We start from the raw sequence: 18,380 nt of genomic DNA on the forward strand, positions 1-18,380 counted from the left end.
TTCGTGTCGCGTGAGCCTGCAATCCCATCCGAGGTCAGAGGCGGCGTGGTCTGCTGATCTGGACGTGAGACTATCGTCTCATCCGCAGACGGTGCAGATGACGCGTGCTGTTGACCGGGACGTGAGAATGAGGTCTCAGATGCATCCAGCGTGGGACCTGAAGAAGATTTAAGGATCCCGCTAGGTTTGATAGGTCTAGCATTGAATCTCAGGTTATCAGATACGGCACTGTCATCAACGTGTGCTAGTTTGAGACGATCAATGCTGACGATCTCGACGCGGCCATGTCGATCACCCTTGAAGGTCTTTTCGTGACGAGCGATCACGTGAAAAGGGCCTTCGTAAGGTTGTTGCCAAGGTTTGCGTACCGAATCTACTCGTATGAAAACATGTGGACAGGTAGATAACTCTCGAGGGAGAGCGACCTGTCGATGTTGTATTCGAGTTGACACCGGAGGCAGCGTTCGCATAAATACAGACAGTCGATGGACGTAGTCTGATTTACCGAAATGAGGTCTGCTCCGTGGTGTGAAGAATTCTCCGGGCAGACGCAATGTCGTGCCGTATACCAGTTCAGCGGCGGAACATTGTATATCTGCCTTCAAGCTCGTTCGAATACCTAAGGGGACGAGCGATAAGGTTTCGTACCAGTTGTCGTTCTCGTGTGCTCGTAGAGCACTTTTAAGTTGGCAGTGAAACCGTTCAACTTAACCATTTGATGCTGGGAGGTTGACGTTAATGCGTATGCGAATGCATTCCGTACCAAGCAGCCGGGTCAGCGAGGAGAATAGTTAATAGGGGAAAATTTCTCGAATAAAGCGTGGAATTCATCGTCACGCGAATAATAAGTGACAAGGATTCGGTACACATACATGTGAGTCTATTATATTAATACTATTCTTATCGTTATCCGTCATGTCGAGTATATTATATATTAAAAAATATGAAAATATACGACAGACGTGGATAGATAAATCATAGACTCACCGAATTGGCTTCTTTGGTAGATTTGACCAGAACTTGAGGCGTGTTCCAAACTGTGGGATCACCAATTGTTGCGTGGCGTCGAGTTGAGATTAACTATGAACACCGCTACAGAGAAACACGTGCCAGGTAAATCAGAAGGCGTAGGTTGAACGTAACCAAAGAAACCAATAGAATCTCCGAGAAGCCAAATACCAGAAGGCAATTAATGGACCAAGTCGATGTCTATTTGCTGGCGATCTCGTGGCATCGAAAGGATACCGAGATCGTGCCAGGATACAACCTTGGTTACAGAAGGTAACCGAATTCGCTCGAAGTTACAATCGAAGTGTAAGTAAAAGAATGGAAGCACAAAATAGCTGTCATTAGCACAGTCAAACAAAAGCACATTAAAACAGTCACTGGTATACTTGGTTATAATAATAAGCGTTTTTATTGAACCAGTCTAGTTCTCGTGATAAATGTGAGTCACTACATACTCATCCAAAAACTTGATCTATAACATTAAGCTTGATTCATTACAAACAATAAACTATTCTGTTATTTACTTTGCATAGAATGTAAACTACAGTGTTTTGTTCCCATTATTCCATCATCATTGTCTGCTGTATTCGTACTTTATGTTTGTTCTGAAATATTTACACCTTTTAGGTTCGAGGGGAAATTTCACGTGATTGTTTTCTCCAAATAAAGACAACATAAAATTTTCATCAGTATGAAATTGTGGAGGTTGTTAAATTTCAATGAAACTAGGATCCGGTTGAAAGTGTATGACTATGATCTACAACATTATATATTACTTACTTACGCCTGTTACTCCCAATAAAGCATAGGCCGCCGACCAGCATTCTCCAACCCACTCTGTCCTTCACCCTCCTTTACAGTTCTATACAATTCTTGTTCATTCTTCTCATGTCTGTCTCCATTTCTCGACGTAATGTGTTCTTTGGTCTTCCACTTCTCCTTTCCCCTTCAGAATTCCATGTGAGGCCTTACCTTGTGACACAACTGGGTGATTTCCTCAATGTGCGTCCTATCCACTTCCAGATCTTCTTCTTCTTCTCGATTTCTTCCTCCACTGGAATCTGGTTTGTTCTCTTCCACAGTAGGTTGTTACTGATAGTGTCTGATTAACGGATCCCAATTATTTTGCGTAGACAACTATTAATAAACACTTGTATCTCCTGGATGATGGCTTTCGTAGTTCTCCAAGTTTCCGCCACATACAGTAGAACTGTCTTGACATTTGTATTGAAAATTCTGACCTTGGTGTTGGTTGACAGATAGTTGTTTTGAGTTCCAGATGTTCTTCAATTGTAGATATGCTGGTCTTGTTTTACCGATCCGCGTCTTCACATCTGCATCGGATCTACCATGTTCATCAATGATACTGCCCAGATATGCGAAAGTGTTTACATCTTCCAAATCTTCACCATCAAGTGTGATTCCATTGATGCATTTTTTGTTGTATCGGAGAATCTTGTTTTTCACTTTGTGTATGTTGAGACCTACTGCTGCTGAGTCTGCTGCTACACTAGTCGTCTTCTCCTGCATTTGTTGTTGAGTGTGTGATAGAAGAACCAGATCATCTGCAAAGTCTAGATCGTCCAACCGCATTCTAGCTCTTCACTGTATACAATATTACATATATATAAACGTTAAACAAGTTCATATGAAATACCGATTAGTAGCACAACATTTAATCCAATCAAAAATGTATTTTTTTAAAAATATTTTGTGTAATAAACTGTTACTATAAGTATTAGTACATATAACAATTGATTATGAACACTAGTCTTAAACATACTTGACTTATACAAATTACATTATGATATGTAACACTTACACACATTACTATTGACTACTTAGTTATGAATGTAGTACATAACCCTATGGACAATAAATGATTGTTGACAATATGAATATTCGAAAAAAATGGCTAAATAAAATTCAAATGATTAATATAATGTTAATGTATCACTATAGTAAATAAACTGAGTATATTTGATTGGTGTTTATAATTTAGCTAAGGATGTATTTAAGTATGAATTCAGTATTTATACTACAGTGAATGGAGGAGAATTTAATCTCTTTAAGATTTCTACTTCATTTGATCTTTATTTTATATTTTAATTGGTAAGTCAAATACACTTTTGATCTTGTTTATCTAATTATATTAATATATTATTAATAATATATTATATTGATATAATAATAACCACTCATACGCAGGATTCGAACCCGAAACCTTCGGTTCCGCACACACACGCTTAACCTTCAGACTTCTAAGCCGGCATCCAACGGTGTCAACGTCTAACTTCAATCAATCTATGGTCTTGCTTAAACCTTCATCGATTACTTACAGTAGGTAACTACATCATATCCGGAACGGATGAACTTGTAGTGTCAGTTATTATGCCAAGCCCATATACCTTATTCTAGCTTCCGGATATCCCATTTTATTCATTCTACTCGAGCCATACTTTGACCTTGTTATTTATTCGCTTATCAATCTAGACTGTTTTTATATGAGCGTATATGTGTGTGCCCTTCTTATCCTATTAATCACATGTCTGTAGCTTTATTTTGTCTGACTATAAATATTGAGTAACGCTTGACTAAAATGGAGTTGGCTTCCCAGCCATCTTTCCTGCGTGTCATTTTGCTCTGTTCTATTACATTCACTTTACATACAAAATATATGTATTCAAAATCCCATTCTCGTTATTTGACTTATCTAAATTCCGTTATTGACTAACGTGATTTAAGTCGACGATAATATACGAGAATCAGCGATAGCAAACATTCGTACGCTCTAAATAGGAGTCAGATTCACGGGCCACTAAAAACTCCACTAGTCACGGCTTCTCACTAGAACTCCGAGAACTACCTGTCGAAGCTAGTTACTAGTGAGCACATGATAATTATCAGCATACTATACTGATTATTATCATTATTATTGTCATTACAGTTATGCGAATATACCTTTGTGGATAAAAGTAATTTTACATCGGTTTTCAGACATCATCCAGGTCTTAATACCACGAACTAAACAGCACAACTCATTACTGTGGCTCAACCATACAGCTCTCCAGAAACACGGTGGACCGTTTGCACTGTATATATCCATCTATATGTACATAAACATACATTATTTCCGGTCAATGATAGCGTCAATTAACTATGTACAGTACGAAGAGGCCAATTTTAACCTACTCCAATAACGTGACTGTCAAATCCTTCATAACTAGCAATAGCGATATGCATTGCACCAACCGAATGACAGGGGCTCCTGAGAACATTGAAAAGCAACTACTAATATCAATGAATTCGATTAAATTGTTTGGCATATAAATAGACACTAAAACTTGACAAAGTAATGCCAAACCACTCATAGTGAATCTCCAATCTAATAGAAAATTTTCACCTCTGTATAGCAATCATAAATATTTAAATATTCTTAGATAAACTTATGATCATTGAAATTAACCATTTTAACTAGTAGATGTAAATAGATGAGATGGAGAATGTAGCTACTTATATAAAGACATTGAATGACAATATAAAAAATCCAACTCTATAATAAGAAATCTACAGGTAATTTTTGAGATTCTTTATTATAATTAAAATAAGAATTCTAATCCGAACGCCCATCACTGACAATCCTTCTTCGGACAACCGTTAGGCATTAATTTATACTGATAAAATGTCTCATTGGTAGAGTTCAGATCGATTAGAAGAAGCGAAAAAAGTCACTTATTCGTAAAATCTGGGAACCATACAGCAATACTTCATTTGCAAAATATTCATCAGTTGTCTCAGACTTTGTTGTTCTTTCGTTTTCATACCAATCATTCTCTGTCCTCGTTCTCTTCTCTTCGATTTTCTCAACCAGGCATTCCACTTTCGATTGGTGAAAAGTACTACTCAAATCTGTCGACATTAGTACCACACTCCGAAGTGGTAGTAGTAGTAGTAGTTGTTGTTGTTGTTGTATTGTGGTGGATTTCCTTTATGCTGACAGATACAAGTAGTATGTAGCCTCAACCGGGAGTGGAATGCCTGACAGTAGAATATGGGATTGAAGAGAACAGAAAGGAAACAGGAGAGCAATTAAAATAACAAAAGAATTGGAAGAATAATGGAGCATGTAAAGGACAAAAAAGAAAGAAGATGAGAAAATAATGTATTTAACGTATGATTTTCATGTTACTAAGCCACTGTGTAATCTTACATCTGAGTCCCCTTTCACTACTGTAGTAGTAGCATCAATAGTAGTAATGACAATGATTATCACTAAGATGTTAACAGATCAGATATCTACAGCTTAATAATCAATTGACTCGTGCACTATTCGATTGAATTTCATAAATTGACTTATTGTTATTATTCGAATACACTGTCTAAAGTAATTAAAGAATATATGGGACAAACTGTCAAGTTCTTACTTATTTTCGTGAGAAATTATAACTTTTAAGGAATGTAATAATACGCAAAAATGAGTGAACAGTTCATATATATTATAATCATTCGATTATTTTATTCCATAGATCTAAATGGTTATATTCGAAAATTCTAAACAAAATGAAGCTCCTTCTGGTGATGTGGCAAATGATCACAAGAATACCAACACACATATTGAATCATGTGGTAAGTTGATATCAATGTAAAGGTATAATATACCGACGACCTTGGACAACTTAGCAGCCAATCAGTAAACGTTGCCTAGTTATAAAATAATTAACAATGAAAAGTGATAAATTAATAGTGGAACAAAGACTTTGATCATAGTAATGAACCCTCATAAGCCGTTCTTGTAAAGAAAGAGGGGTATGTTTACATGTATGCACACATATCAGGAGTTGGGATAGTGTTATGAGTTGAGGTTGTCACCCCTTAAAGTTTTTTTCCAGCAACTGACATCATTTTCAACGTAAACAGGTTAGATTTAAGCATTGAGATTTAAACTGGAGTTCTGAGTCAAGTTTACAAATAAGGGTCAGGGCTTTCCTCATGAGCTAACATCGTCTATAATGCAGTCCTTTGTCATCTTTCTGTTTATAAACTTGAGTGACTTAGGGTTGAGATTTAGAGTTAGAGTAAGAAAAGGAGAACACAATCAAGTTTCATTCATCACTTAATTACACAATGAACGACATCAAGTACTTTAACAGACAATCTGACTTCAGAGCAAGTATGTTATATAATTTAGCTTAGGTACCATTTAAAATTCGCTTTTTGGTTTCATAATAGATATTTTCATTGACTTCAATCGCTTTAAGAAACAAATAATGCCAATTTTTACTGGATTAATGATAACACACATGTTATCTATCACTGTATGTGAAAATTCGCGCGGAATACAGAGGATGTTGTCTCATTTATGATTGGTTAACTCAATGCCATCAGTATGTTATACCTTTACCGATAAATATCGGAGTAATAATTGATATGCTTTGTGACCAATGCCCAAAATCACCTGAAAAATCTCCATTCAGAATCCTGATACTAATCTGATCTATTTTGCTAACGTAACTTACTCCTGCGATTTAGTATCTCTGGCTTGGTCAAGTACACGCCCGATCAGAACTATTAACCCTGAATCGACGGCTAAGTTACTATTGCTCCAAGACTCTTTAGCTCTTCATGACTAAAACTTTGGACCTAGAAGTCAGCAACTAGTCTCTACTCTATATTATATTTCAAACAGACGTAGTTTATCTACAGACAGACCAGACCGCTTCACACTATTTAAAAAAATAACAATCATTCATAAACATGCCAAAAATGGGTGTGAATAGGAGAGACTGTAAAAAATAGACTGGGAATAAATTAGGAAAAGTAAAACGTATAACATTAGTAAATAGGTCAACCGAAAGCTTATGACAAAGGGGATATATACATATTAGTCTAGTCTCTTAATAATTATACAATAAGAATATAATAATAGTAATAATTCATAAATTAATCCTGGGAGTTACCATTCCTTCAATCTTCGTTCTGATATAGCAATGATAATATCGGTTATCGTAGCCTATTGATAAAAAATAAACATAACTATTAAATAAGCAAAGACGGACAGTGGCTAGCAGTGGAATCCAAGAAGCGCGTTTTGTCCTATTTGGGACTCGTCAGCTGGATGTACCTGCATCTCAGAATTGATGTTCACTCTGGGACTATTAAATGATATCAGTAAATATTTTCTGAAAGTTTTCATATTTTTTAATAAATTCATAGAGCAGTCAGGTTAAAATAAAATGTTTGGTGAAAATTGAATAAGAATTAAAGAAAACTACAATTGAGAATTTGACCAGTGATAGCTCATCGTAATATTGCATAATCATCTCCCATTGCCTGCGGTGGATAACTGTCTCATACCTTACATGATTGAATAGATCTGATCAAGGCTTCTGGTGAGTAAGCTCTATTGAGAAGTCACATATAGGTTGAGATATTTGTTCAGTGCTTCCTGGTCTTTAATGATGATGTAGCTCGGGTCAACTTGCTATTTAATCTATGGAAATTCCTCAGTATTTAAAAACTCTATTAACCAAAGAGGGATAAGTTTATCACGTAATGAAGATACTGTTTATGCTAAAATTAAAACCAATCCTTCTATTTTACATAGCGCGAAATGATTACTTTTCCAAGTAACGTAATAATAAGTAGCCTTTTTTTATATTATTTCGACTGTTAGTCAATACAATTTAGAAGAAATGACGAAGATCTTGATGGAACAATTAAATGGAGACTTTACTCCCTACATGCTAGTCGTTCACTATAGTTATATTCTCTGATATAACTGATACATCTAAATAGCGAGCATATAACCCTTTCGTTTCTACAATATATATATATATATATATATATATATATATATATATATATATATATATATATATATATATATATATATATATGGTTGTTATCAGTTGTTTATTTTTTACTTACAGAAGAAACGATTATAAACTTATCAGTATCAAACGACTCTAATCACGAAAACTTTCAAATAGCTGGTTCAAATTCTCAGACTGATCATCGTTCGAACTATTTCCGCAATGAACAATCTCCATCTTCTGATTCATCAAAACTTACTAATATCAATGTCAGATTAAGTATTCTTACCAGTTCAAGTTCCCCGAAACCAGTAATTATCATTATCATTATTAATTGATAATAATGGTGTTATTATTATTCATTACAAGTAGAAAATTGTGTTGTTTAATTTCACTCAAAAAGTCAAGTTTTTAATTATTAGAATTTACTACTATTTAGTTAATTATAATAAGTATGGTATGATCAGTTCAATAGTCAGATCGGAAGATTAAGAAAAATATGATAACATGTACAAAGTCGCACCAAGACCATACAGAAAAGTTGCCATATTTCAAAACCGTGAAAAAAAAGGAGAAGAAATTAACTGAACTTAATGAATTAATAAAGTGGGAACTTAAATGATTATAAGATTATTAGAAGAGGTTTTTGTGGAGATTTTAGTAATTCACTAGTTGAATTCATGAGTTAGTTGTAGCTAGACCATCATGGAAACCTGGAAGTACTGGAAGGCCATTTCGTCCTAGTATGGGACCACTCAGCAGAGCGCATCCACGTTCCCGCCCCGTGGGATTCGAACCCAGGACCTATCGGTCTCACGTGTGAACGCTTAAAATCTAGACCACTAAGACGGGATCCAACGGTACTAATGTCTAACTTTAACCAATTTACGAAATTGTGTCACCGCCCACCATTATCTCATAATAGGACGAAACGGCCGTTCAGTGCTTCCTGGTTTTCCATGGTGGTCTAGCTTCAATTGCTTATAAGATTACTCAAATTTTACTAAAATCTTATTTGAAACAATAACCAAAAGTGTATTTCTTTACGAATCCAATTACTCACATAAATTTTGCCGTTTTTCAATTGGTTAATATTATTTCTAGTTCTTTAAATTTCTTCACACTTGAAGACCATGTTTTCGTTACTATGTATACGAAGTTATCACATTTCGTTATGTTCTGTTTGTTCTACTTGGAATATCAAGATTTCCCATAATTCATCTTTCCCTTATGTTAGCCAGTTCCCATTACCGTTCTACACATTCGAACCGATCATATTAGAGTAGATCAATCGTTCTTAAGTCCATGAGTATTGTAGATTCATATTTGAAATCTTAACATTAAAAATTAACAGAAATGAATAAAAAAGTACATTTGATGCAAATAGATTATAAATTACTGATCAAATGTTAGATTTTACATACTACTAGTTACGATCGTGTATTGAGTTCTTTTCTCATCATAGTTAAAGAAAAACTCAGATCTAACATTAGTGACTTACATAAAATCAATTACAAACTACTCTTTTTTATTGTATGAACTGTGTATTTTTGAAACATCTGAATTCCGACTAACTGAATTAACTTATTAACAATTAGGGTATGATACTGACTGACTACCACTTCTTCACTGTTAATGTCAAGTATTTCACAATGCTATGATAAGTTGATGATTTGAACATTTTAATTTTTAAAAAATAGTCAATGTAAACACATTTTATCTATCAGTATGGAAATTTATGGAGATTGTATTATTTTAACGGTTGAATTCGCGAGTAGATTTATACTAGACCATCGTTGACAACCTGGAAGTACTGGATGGCTGTTTCGTCCTAGTATGGGACTCCTCGGCACTGCATATCTACGGTTTATTTAACTAACGAGAATCAATATATTCATTCCGGACTGTATTGATATACGATAGTGGTTGGAGGTATTCAACAGGAAACCCTGGACCTAGGTTTCGTGCCACTTGGTGCTCGTCAGCAAAATGTACTTGTAATCTCGAGGGAACTGATGCTCAGTCAGAGACGTTACCACTGAGCTATCTGGGCCGCGAATGACTAGATCAAATGCCAAGTATCACGAAACCTAAACCCAGTACTTCCTGTTGACTATCTCCAACCATCATCTTATCCCAACATAGTGCATTCAATATCGAATCACCTAGACTAGTGACTACATTGCAACTTGGTCGATAGTATTCGATCTACACTAAGAAAGACCTGACATATATAACACTGACCACCACCCAGTGATCAATCTGTTGTAAGGATTGTATTGATTTTTAACGCTTAGTAAAACTAGTAAGAAATATACCAGCCATTGTGTATCCGTTTTATTTATTCTTTTTGGTGATATCATTTAAATAAGATCACAATGAATCACTGTGCTTATTAGTGTATGAAATCCTTTAAATATGATTGTATTAACATCCTATGAATAATTTGTAACAATCTAAATTCTGATTTGTAAAACTTTTACATAGAATCACAAAAAGCTGTTGACTGTAAACACTCCATATACAACTAATTCAGTTTTATTTCGCCTGATTAATATGTTGCATTATGTTAGTGAAGTGTGGATTTGATTATTTACTCAACTAGTACTGTAGTAAACGAGAACACAAGTATGGACAATCAAATGGATTTGAGCACAAAATTACAGAATCTCTTAGTAAAATCTGAGAACCATACAGTAGTGAATACTTCATTTGCAAAATATCAGTCAGTCGTCTCAAACTTTATTATCTCTTCGTTTTCATGCCAATCATTCTCTGTTCTCACTCTCTTTTCTTCGATCCGCCAGGCATTTCACTTTCTATTGATGATACATACTACTTATATCTGTCGACATCAGTAGCATACACCACAGTCTGACCCATAAATTGACAACCTATAATTGAATCAAAATTCAGTTTTCTTTTTATTATTTTTATGAAAAATGAAAAAGAAAAAGATATAAAAGTGATTTTTCTTTTTTATCTCTTGACCATTGCAATTTTCTCTTAATATTAAATTAGAGATAAGATAGTTACTTTCTCTACAGGTAAATGTTTTATATACATTTCAGTTTAAATATACATTGAAGCTTATTCCTATACCACAAGCATTGAATTCAACTTATATAGAAGGAGTATATGAAGTTATTGACAATGGTAATAAATCATCCAATCAAATGTCAAATGTGAAACAAATGTCATCAGAGAAAAGCTCAAATGAAGTAAGCAATTTCATAATTATTATGTAATGATATTTGTTGATATGAATTTGAATTATGAAAAGCTTGAAAATAGACTGAAGACTAAATAAATATTGTTTATAACTAGAGTATGGTTTAGTTTGAAACCAACAGATGTGCACACTTTGTTCTATACAATTTATTACTTACTTACTTACTTACTCCTGTTACTCCCAATAAAGCATAGGCCGCCGACCAGCATTCTCCAACCCACTCTGTCCTTCACCCTCCTTTACAGTTCTATACAATTCTTGTTCATTCTTCTCATGTCTGTCTCCATTTCTCGACGTAATGTGTTCTTTGGTCTTCCACTTCTCCTTTCCCCTTCAGAATTCCATGTGAGGCCTTACCTTGTGACACAACTGGGTGATTTCCTCAATGTGCGTCCTATCCACTTCCAGATCTTCTTCTTCTTCTCGATTTCTTCCTTCACTGGAATCTGGTTTGTTCTCTTCCACAGTAGGTTGTTGCTGATAGTGTCTGGCCAATGGGTCCTGATTATTTTGCGTAGACAACTATTAATAAACACTTGTATCTCCTGGATGATGGCTTTCGTAGTTCTCCAAGTTTCCGCCACATACAGTAGAACTGTCTTGACATTTGTATTGAAAATTCTGACCTTGGTGTTGGTTGACAGATAGTTGTTTTGAGTTCCAGATGTTCTTCAATTGTGGATATGCTGGTCTTGTTTTACCGATCCGCGTCTTCACATCTGCATCGGATCTACCATGTTCATCAATGATACTGCCCAGATATGTGAAGGTTTTTACATCTTCCAAAGCTTCTCCGTCAAGTGTGATTCGATTGGTGCATGTTGTGTTGTATCGGAGAATCTTGTTTTTCCCTTTAAGTATGTTGAAACCTACGATCTATAGTAATCAGAAGTCAGAAGATGAAAATATCTTAACTGAATTCAGTTACAACTCAATATGAAATATCTTTCATTACCAAGTATTTTGAAAATTCACGTTTATCAAGTTCGTCTATCGAAAGTGACTAGCAATTTGATTTATAAAATGAAAGTGATAAACATTATAATTTATGCTTTCTAGTTTAAAGCAAAAGGGAATATGAAGACGGGGTGCTATTCACAGTACCAAACTGTCAAACCCCATTCAATTTTTAGTGAACAAATTTTTGTTTATATAAAACATGGAAATTTGAGAACCAGTTTTATGTTTGATAGTAAACAAATTGTACTGTAGTTTTTCTTCCTGTTTAGTGGCCGAATATTTGACTTCAGTTAAATCTGTTGGGATATTCAGAAAAATGTCCCAAAAATTACCTTGTTAATTCTAACGTTATCCTTGAACGTGAAATGGCTTCATTTTCCTAATGGCCAATACTTATTTCACGTTTCATTTTCCTGTTGGTCAATATTCACGGTAGTCTCAACTGTATAAATATGCATTTGTCTGTAAAGTATTATTCCTATTTCTATTCTTATTCTTCTCCTGACCCCATAAACAATTTCGTTTACGGTTCGTGTCCTGATATATTGGAGATTGGGGAACAATATTGGGGTCGTACTGGGATATCTGAAGTTGGTCAGTCGGTAGAAATTAGAGTAGCCACCCCGCGGTCCACAATAAAACCATATACTGATTGTTATCAAAATACACATAACAACTATCCTCTTACATAATTACTGACTGGATTCACTTTGGAGAATAACGGAATAAAATAAACCAAATACAAGAACCAATTTTAAATACGTATATTTCATACACTCATTGATCCAGACAAATAATCAGAGAAACGAAGTGAAGGAAGAGAAGTGAGACGAAACAAAGGGATGCGCAGTGCAGGAGGAAAGTGAACCAACTCGTTCTGATCAAGTGTGACTCAATATTCATATTCAAACATAAATAAATTACAGACACGTAATGAATAAGACAAGCAATTAACACACATAAGATCATATAAAAACAGTCAGGGTTAATAAGCGGATAATCAACAAGGTCAAAATGTAGCTTGAGAAGAATGAATAAATTGGTCTTTTTAGAGGCTAGAATAACCTATGTAGGCTTGACATAGTATCAGTGACTACAATTTCATCTCAGAGAAAAACTTATTGAACGTTTTCAGATACTGTAACTTTTGAAAGCTGCAATTCTTTCAATGTCAAGCGGAAAGAACTTTTTTTATTACATCAGACGAATTACTCAAAGGTTCCACACAATCTATTCTCACCGTTTAATATCATTTGTTTATCAGGTGGATGAAACTTACTTACATCTTGCAAAAGAAACTTGTGATCAGCTAGACAAGCTAAAACCAAATCGAATTTTGAACACTGAATCCCATTCTCTGCCATCAAATTCTCTGAGAACTCAAACAAAGGTAGGTAGATAATTAGCATATTCATTTGTCATGATGATTACGATAGCTAAACTGAACAAAATGACAAATTGGTTATTCAGTTGCAAATAGTGTTACTTGTCAGTAAATGACATACACTCTCAATTGTTTTTGTTTAGATTTAGGTCGGAAATAGCGTTTTTGATTGACGACGTTGCTAACTATAGTTATTCCATTGAAATCATGAACCGATCAATGTTAAATCACCATTAGAACCTTGAAGTACTGGACGGCCATTCATCCTAGTATGGAACTCCTCAGCCATGTGCATCCATTAATTTACACTTTGGACTCGAACACTCGGTTTCGCGCACGAACGCTTAACCTCTAGACCACTGAGCTGGCATCCAACGATGTTGACGTCTAACTTCATTCGATCCATGATCCAGCACATATATTACCTACGGTGAGTAAATACCTTGTATCCGACACGGCTGAACTCCACTAGTCATGGCTTCTCACTAGAACTCAGAGAACTACATTTCGAAGCTAGTCACTGGTGAGCACATGATGATTTTCAGTATGTGGTTGTACAGATTACTGAGTTTCATTGAAACAGAAGGTCCTTAGTCTGACTCTCTGGTGAGGTCGTGAATGCACACTGTTGAGGAGCCCCATACTAGAATGAAGTGGCCACCCAGTGCTTCCGGATTCTAAAATTGATCGGTTCATGATGTCGATGATATTCAACAATCTCCGCGACCCCATACTGAAAATATGATTACTAAATCAAACGAATCGCTCAAAGGTTCCACACAATCTATTCTCACCGTTTAATATCATTTGTTTATCAGGTGGATGAAACTTACTTACATCTTGCAAAAGAAACTTGTGATCAGCTAGACAAGCTAAAACCAAATCGAATTTTGAACACTGAATCCCATTCTCTGCCATCAAATTCTCTGAGAACTCAAACAAAGGTAGGTAGATACTTAGTATATTCATTTGGCAAAATCAACAGAATAGTTCAAATGAATAGGATAACAACCAGCTCATTCATTTATCAACGGCATTATTTCTTGATAATTTATTTCAATTATTTTCAGGTTTATTTTATTTTTTCATAGATGCATTAGTTCTTCAGATTGACGTACATGATATATGATGCTTAACTAACTATTCACCGTGAATAAACAATTTATATGATGAATTTATTCGCTTTTAAATGGTTCGATAAAAGAGTAGCCAAAAGGATTATTAATATTCTAAGTATTTATCCTAAGGCGACAATAAAGGGAATTAGGGCCAAGAAAGGATGAAAGGTTGGACGAATAGTTTCTGCACGCAAAGTTCGGGCTTGAGTTCGTGGATTACCAATGCCTTAGTTCAACCTCTCATTCTTCCTTGGCCGTGATTCAATAAAATTTATAAATTGTAAAATCCATAGTTAGTATTTTAGTGGCCCTTAATCTGACTCCAAATTGATCGTTTCTGATTGTTATTGAATAATTGCTGTCAAAATGTGATTCATGAAGAATGAATGAATTGACTTGTCCAGAAGCGAGAATAAGTTATGTAAGCTTAACATAGCAACCGACACTACAATATTCTAAGTTTTTGTTGCCGTACACAGAGGGTTGTCTAAACTCTCTCTCTCTCTCTTCACTCCATTCTTGATAACCGGTACACTAAGTAAAGTATGTAAACTGATGATTGAAAAATAAGTTCAATCAATTATAATAATTGCTATCAATAGTTCATATGGATACTTGGATATGAGAGTACTACTTAAATAGGAGAGACTCACTAATTTCAGTATTTTGACTATTGGATAGTTTTTCTTTGTTTAAATAACTTTGTATTCATTAGTGAGAACAAACCAGAACAATTTATATGACATAGGAAATCTTTATTTAGAAGAAATCAATTGCATTGTATTTGTCCTCATCAGCTTACTAGTTTTGACTATACGAAGGAACTGAGCTGAATTAACTGACTGAGTTGTTTAACTATCAAGAACTTATCGGAATTGATTATCTTATTTTTATGCTAAAATTATACTACTTGCTGTCAATACGAACTAATCACTTGCAGCATGGTTAATATCTGATGAAACTGTATGTATGCTTTGTATTCGAGTAAATCTCTTCAGTAATATACAAAATGAGTTCAGATTTGTAAGGGTTGTATACATTTTATCCTTTAGTTATTTCATCAATCTAAAAAGTAATACAAGCTAATAAATGTAAATCATGGTCAGAATCTATAATTCAACTATTAAACGAAGTGAGATTTTGTGGTACACTTTGGCATGTTTACTAAACAAATAAAACTAACGTTACTCTTCAACAAAGCCTATCTGTAACCCTAAAAGTAATAACATTCATCAATTCAGATGTCAATATGAAAGAGTATCCATCCCCTAAATCCAGAGACGGATATGCGCTGTTGGAAATTTTTGTTATGATATAGGGCCATAGTTCTATCTATCAGAAGATACCTTTGAATTACTTGACTAATTTTATAAAGATCAGTGACGAATAAGTGCTTTATCTTAAATAAATAGAAGAACCAGAGAAATGTGTCAAATGTGAACAATCAACAGATCTACCAATAGCATTAATAAACTGCCACTATATGAACTCGGTCTGACCCTGATATGATTATGCTTAGTCTATTCGCCAATTATAAACGTGTACATTTTTTTATGAACAAGAGTAAGTTTCATTGACTCAACTGTTGTGTGCTCTAGATATTGTTGTGTATATACCATTTTTGTCTCCACTTTTTTTTCTGTTTCATAAATTGTATTGATCCCTGCTTTTGCACTGTGTTAATTTTTGACTGTAGAAGCAAATAAAGTTTTATAAACGAAATAGCTTACTTTTTTAACTTGACTCACTTCAAGACTTTGTGCTCGATAGCCTAGGGAATTCATTAGAATATTCAACTATAAAAATGATGTCTTACAGAGTTACGAACAGTGATTTATTCCTTTTTGATTAACAAATACACTTACAATAGTTGAAATCATGAGTCAATTGAAGCTAGACCACCATGAAAAACCTGCAAGCACTGCACGGCCGTCTCGTCCTAATATGGGACTCCTCAGCAGTGCACATCCACGACTCCACCCTGTGAGATTCGAACCCAGGACCTACCAGTCTCGCGCGCCAGCGCTTAACCATTAGACCACTGAGCCGGTATCCGACGCTGTTATTATTATTATTAGTGGCTTTATTCAATATTATAGTTTTGGTACAATATAGAATTCTCAGCACAGGTTATTTCAACAAGTTACTTACGCAACAACAAAAGAAAAAACACAGTAACGGATACAAAAAAAGAGAATTTTTTTTAAAAAAAGGAAAAAAAAGAAAAAAAAACCGAAAAACTGTACTTTTAAAATTAAGGACATGTTAAGAATGTAAGTTATTGACTAGGTTAACTCTAACAACCTGTTCGTCACAGTGTATATTTGCCAGGTAAGGTATTATAGAACTTTTATACTTTTGCTTGCGTGTATGGATTTGAATGTAATTACGTCTCGTTCTACCAGAAGATATACAAGGAGAAAGATAAGAGTGAAGGGGATGGCTAGTATCTGATAAAATAACACCTGCCAGGAGTTTGCATGATTTTAAATGTCTATCCACATTCATATTAATTATGATCTCGAAAGATTTACCACACATCTTGCTAACTGCCTTCAGCACTCTCCGCAGTACAGCAAAGTCTTTCCTCAAAAGCCCGGGAAAGAATAATGGAGAACAGTAAGGAATAATAGGTAATATGCAAGAATTGACACATTGTAAGAGTAAATGACGAATAATCCCAAGAGCATGTAATCTCTTTATGTAGTAGGTCAGACGGAAAACCTTCTTTGATAACAATAAAACGTGGGAAGACCAAGAGAGATCAGAGGGAAAAGTGACACCAAGATAATTGACCCTCGACACTGTGTATATTAAAGAGTCTCCGATGGTAGAAGCATTATGGGATCTCAAAATGGTGTTTAGATTCCGTTCATGTCTCATGCTAAAGTTAACAGCTTGACATTTAGACGGATTAAGTATGACACCATTACCAACAGACCAACAATCAATACGAAACAATAACTCATTCATTTCTATGGGATGTAAAGAGGAAGAGATAGGCATACATACAGTAAGATCATCCGCATATTTCAAAAAAAGTGTTTTCTGTGGAAGATGGCAGATCATGCAGAAAATAAGAGAAAAGAAGAGGTGAAAGAACAGCTCCTTGTGGCACACCTTCATGAGACAGCAGAGACTCTGAACACTTTCCTCCAAACACAGTGTACTGTTCCCTTCCAGAGAGGTAGGAACATAGCCAGTTGGTTATCCAGCTGTCAGTGTTGACGCTGAATAACTTGTTAATTAAACGTTGTCTTGGTACAGAATCAAAAGCTGAAGTATTGTCCAGAAAATCACATCGAACATACTTCTTACCCTTTTCTTAGTTGAACACTATGTTGTGATGCAGAACAGCAGCAGCATCTGAAGTGCTTCTTTTGCGTCTGTAAGCAAACTGATACGGATCAATATGCTCTTTTATCGCAGGCTGAAGTGGAGGTATTAATAATTTCTCCATTGTTTTGTGGAAGGGTGAAGTTATTGCAATAGGTCTAAATTTTACATTCTTATCACTAGATGCTTTCTTGGGTGCAGGAATTATCTTCATCTTTCTCCACATTTTTGGTATGAGATTAGATGGGAAGGATCTGTTAAAGATAGCTGTGAACGGATAACATAGGACGTCAGCACTTTTTAAAAAGGATGTTTGGGATACCATCAGGTCCCAAACATCGAGATGAATTAAGCCACTGGAGACATCTTCATACATCAGTCTCAGTGAAAGTAGGAACACAGCTATTATTTAAACCCGTGGATAGAGGGAGCATCACATCAGATGACTGACGTACAAAAGACTTATTTAAGTCACAAACATTCAGCTGGTTATCGCTTCTAAACTGTCCGTCACCTGTAAGTTCTTTAAA

General features: G+C 35.0%; 2 protein-coding genes across 3 annotated transcripts; one reads left to right on the top strand and one right to left on the bottom strand.

Annotated features, from left to right (window-relative positions):
* Positions 1-723: 723 nt before the first annotated feature.
* On the bottom strand, positions 724-2,619 carry LAMC1_30 (Laminin subunit gamma-1). The gene is made up of 2 exons (XM_051214234.1): positions 1,533-2,619; positions 724-1,493 (listed from the first exon to the last, which is right to left on the bottom strand). Exon 1 carries the CDS (start codon positions 2,599-2,601, stop codon positions 2,149-2,151), a length of 453 nt encoding a protein of 150 aa, XP_051067388.1. The 5' UTR covers positions 2,602-2,619; the 3' UTR covers positions 724-1,493; positions 1,533-2,148.
* A 401-nt stretch (positions 2,620-3,020) lies between these two features.
* MS3_00006129 (uncharacterized protein) lies at positions 3,021-16,694 on the top strand. 2 transcript variants are annotated; one of them, XM_035731324.2, is made up of 7 exons: positions 3,021-3,120; positions 5,535-5,634; positions 7,938-8,131; positions 10,892-11,041; positions 13,277-13,402; positions 14,215-14,340; positions 14,382-16,694. In XM_035731324.2, the coding sequence occupies exons 2-7, from the start codon at positions 5,541-5,543 to the stop codon at positions 14,397-14,399; spliced, it is 708 nt and encodes a 235-aa protein (XP_035587333.1). In that variant the 5' UTR covers positions 3,021-3,120; positions 5,535-5,540; the 3' UTR covers positions 14,400-16,694. The 2 variants fall into 2 exon arrangements, with proteins under 2 accessions (XP_035587333.1, XP_051067389.1); XM_051214238.1 differs by lacking the exon at positions 14,215-14,340.
* The last annotated feature ends 1,686 nt before the right edge of the window (positions 16,695-18,380 follow it).

This window comes from Schistosoma haematobium, chromosome 2, assembly GCF_000699445.3.
Source record: "Schistosoma haematobium chromosome 2, whole genome shotgun sequence".
NCBI lineage: Eukaryota > Metazoa > Platyhelminthes > Trematoda > Strigeidida > Schistosomatidae > Schistosoma > Schistosoma haematobium.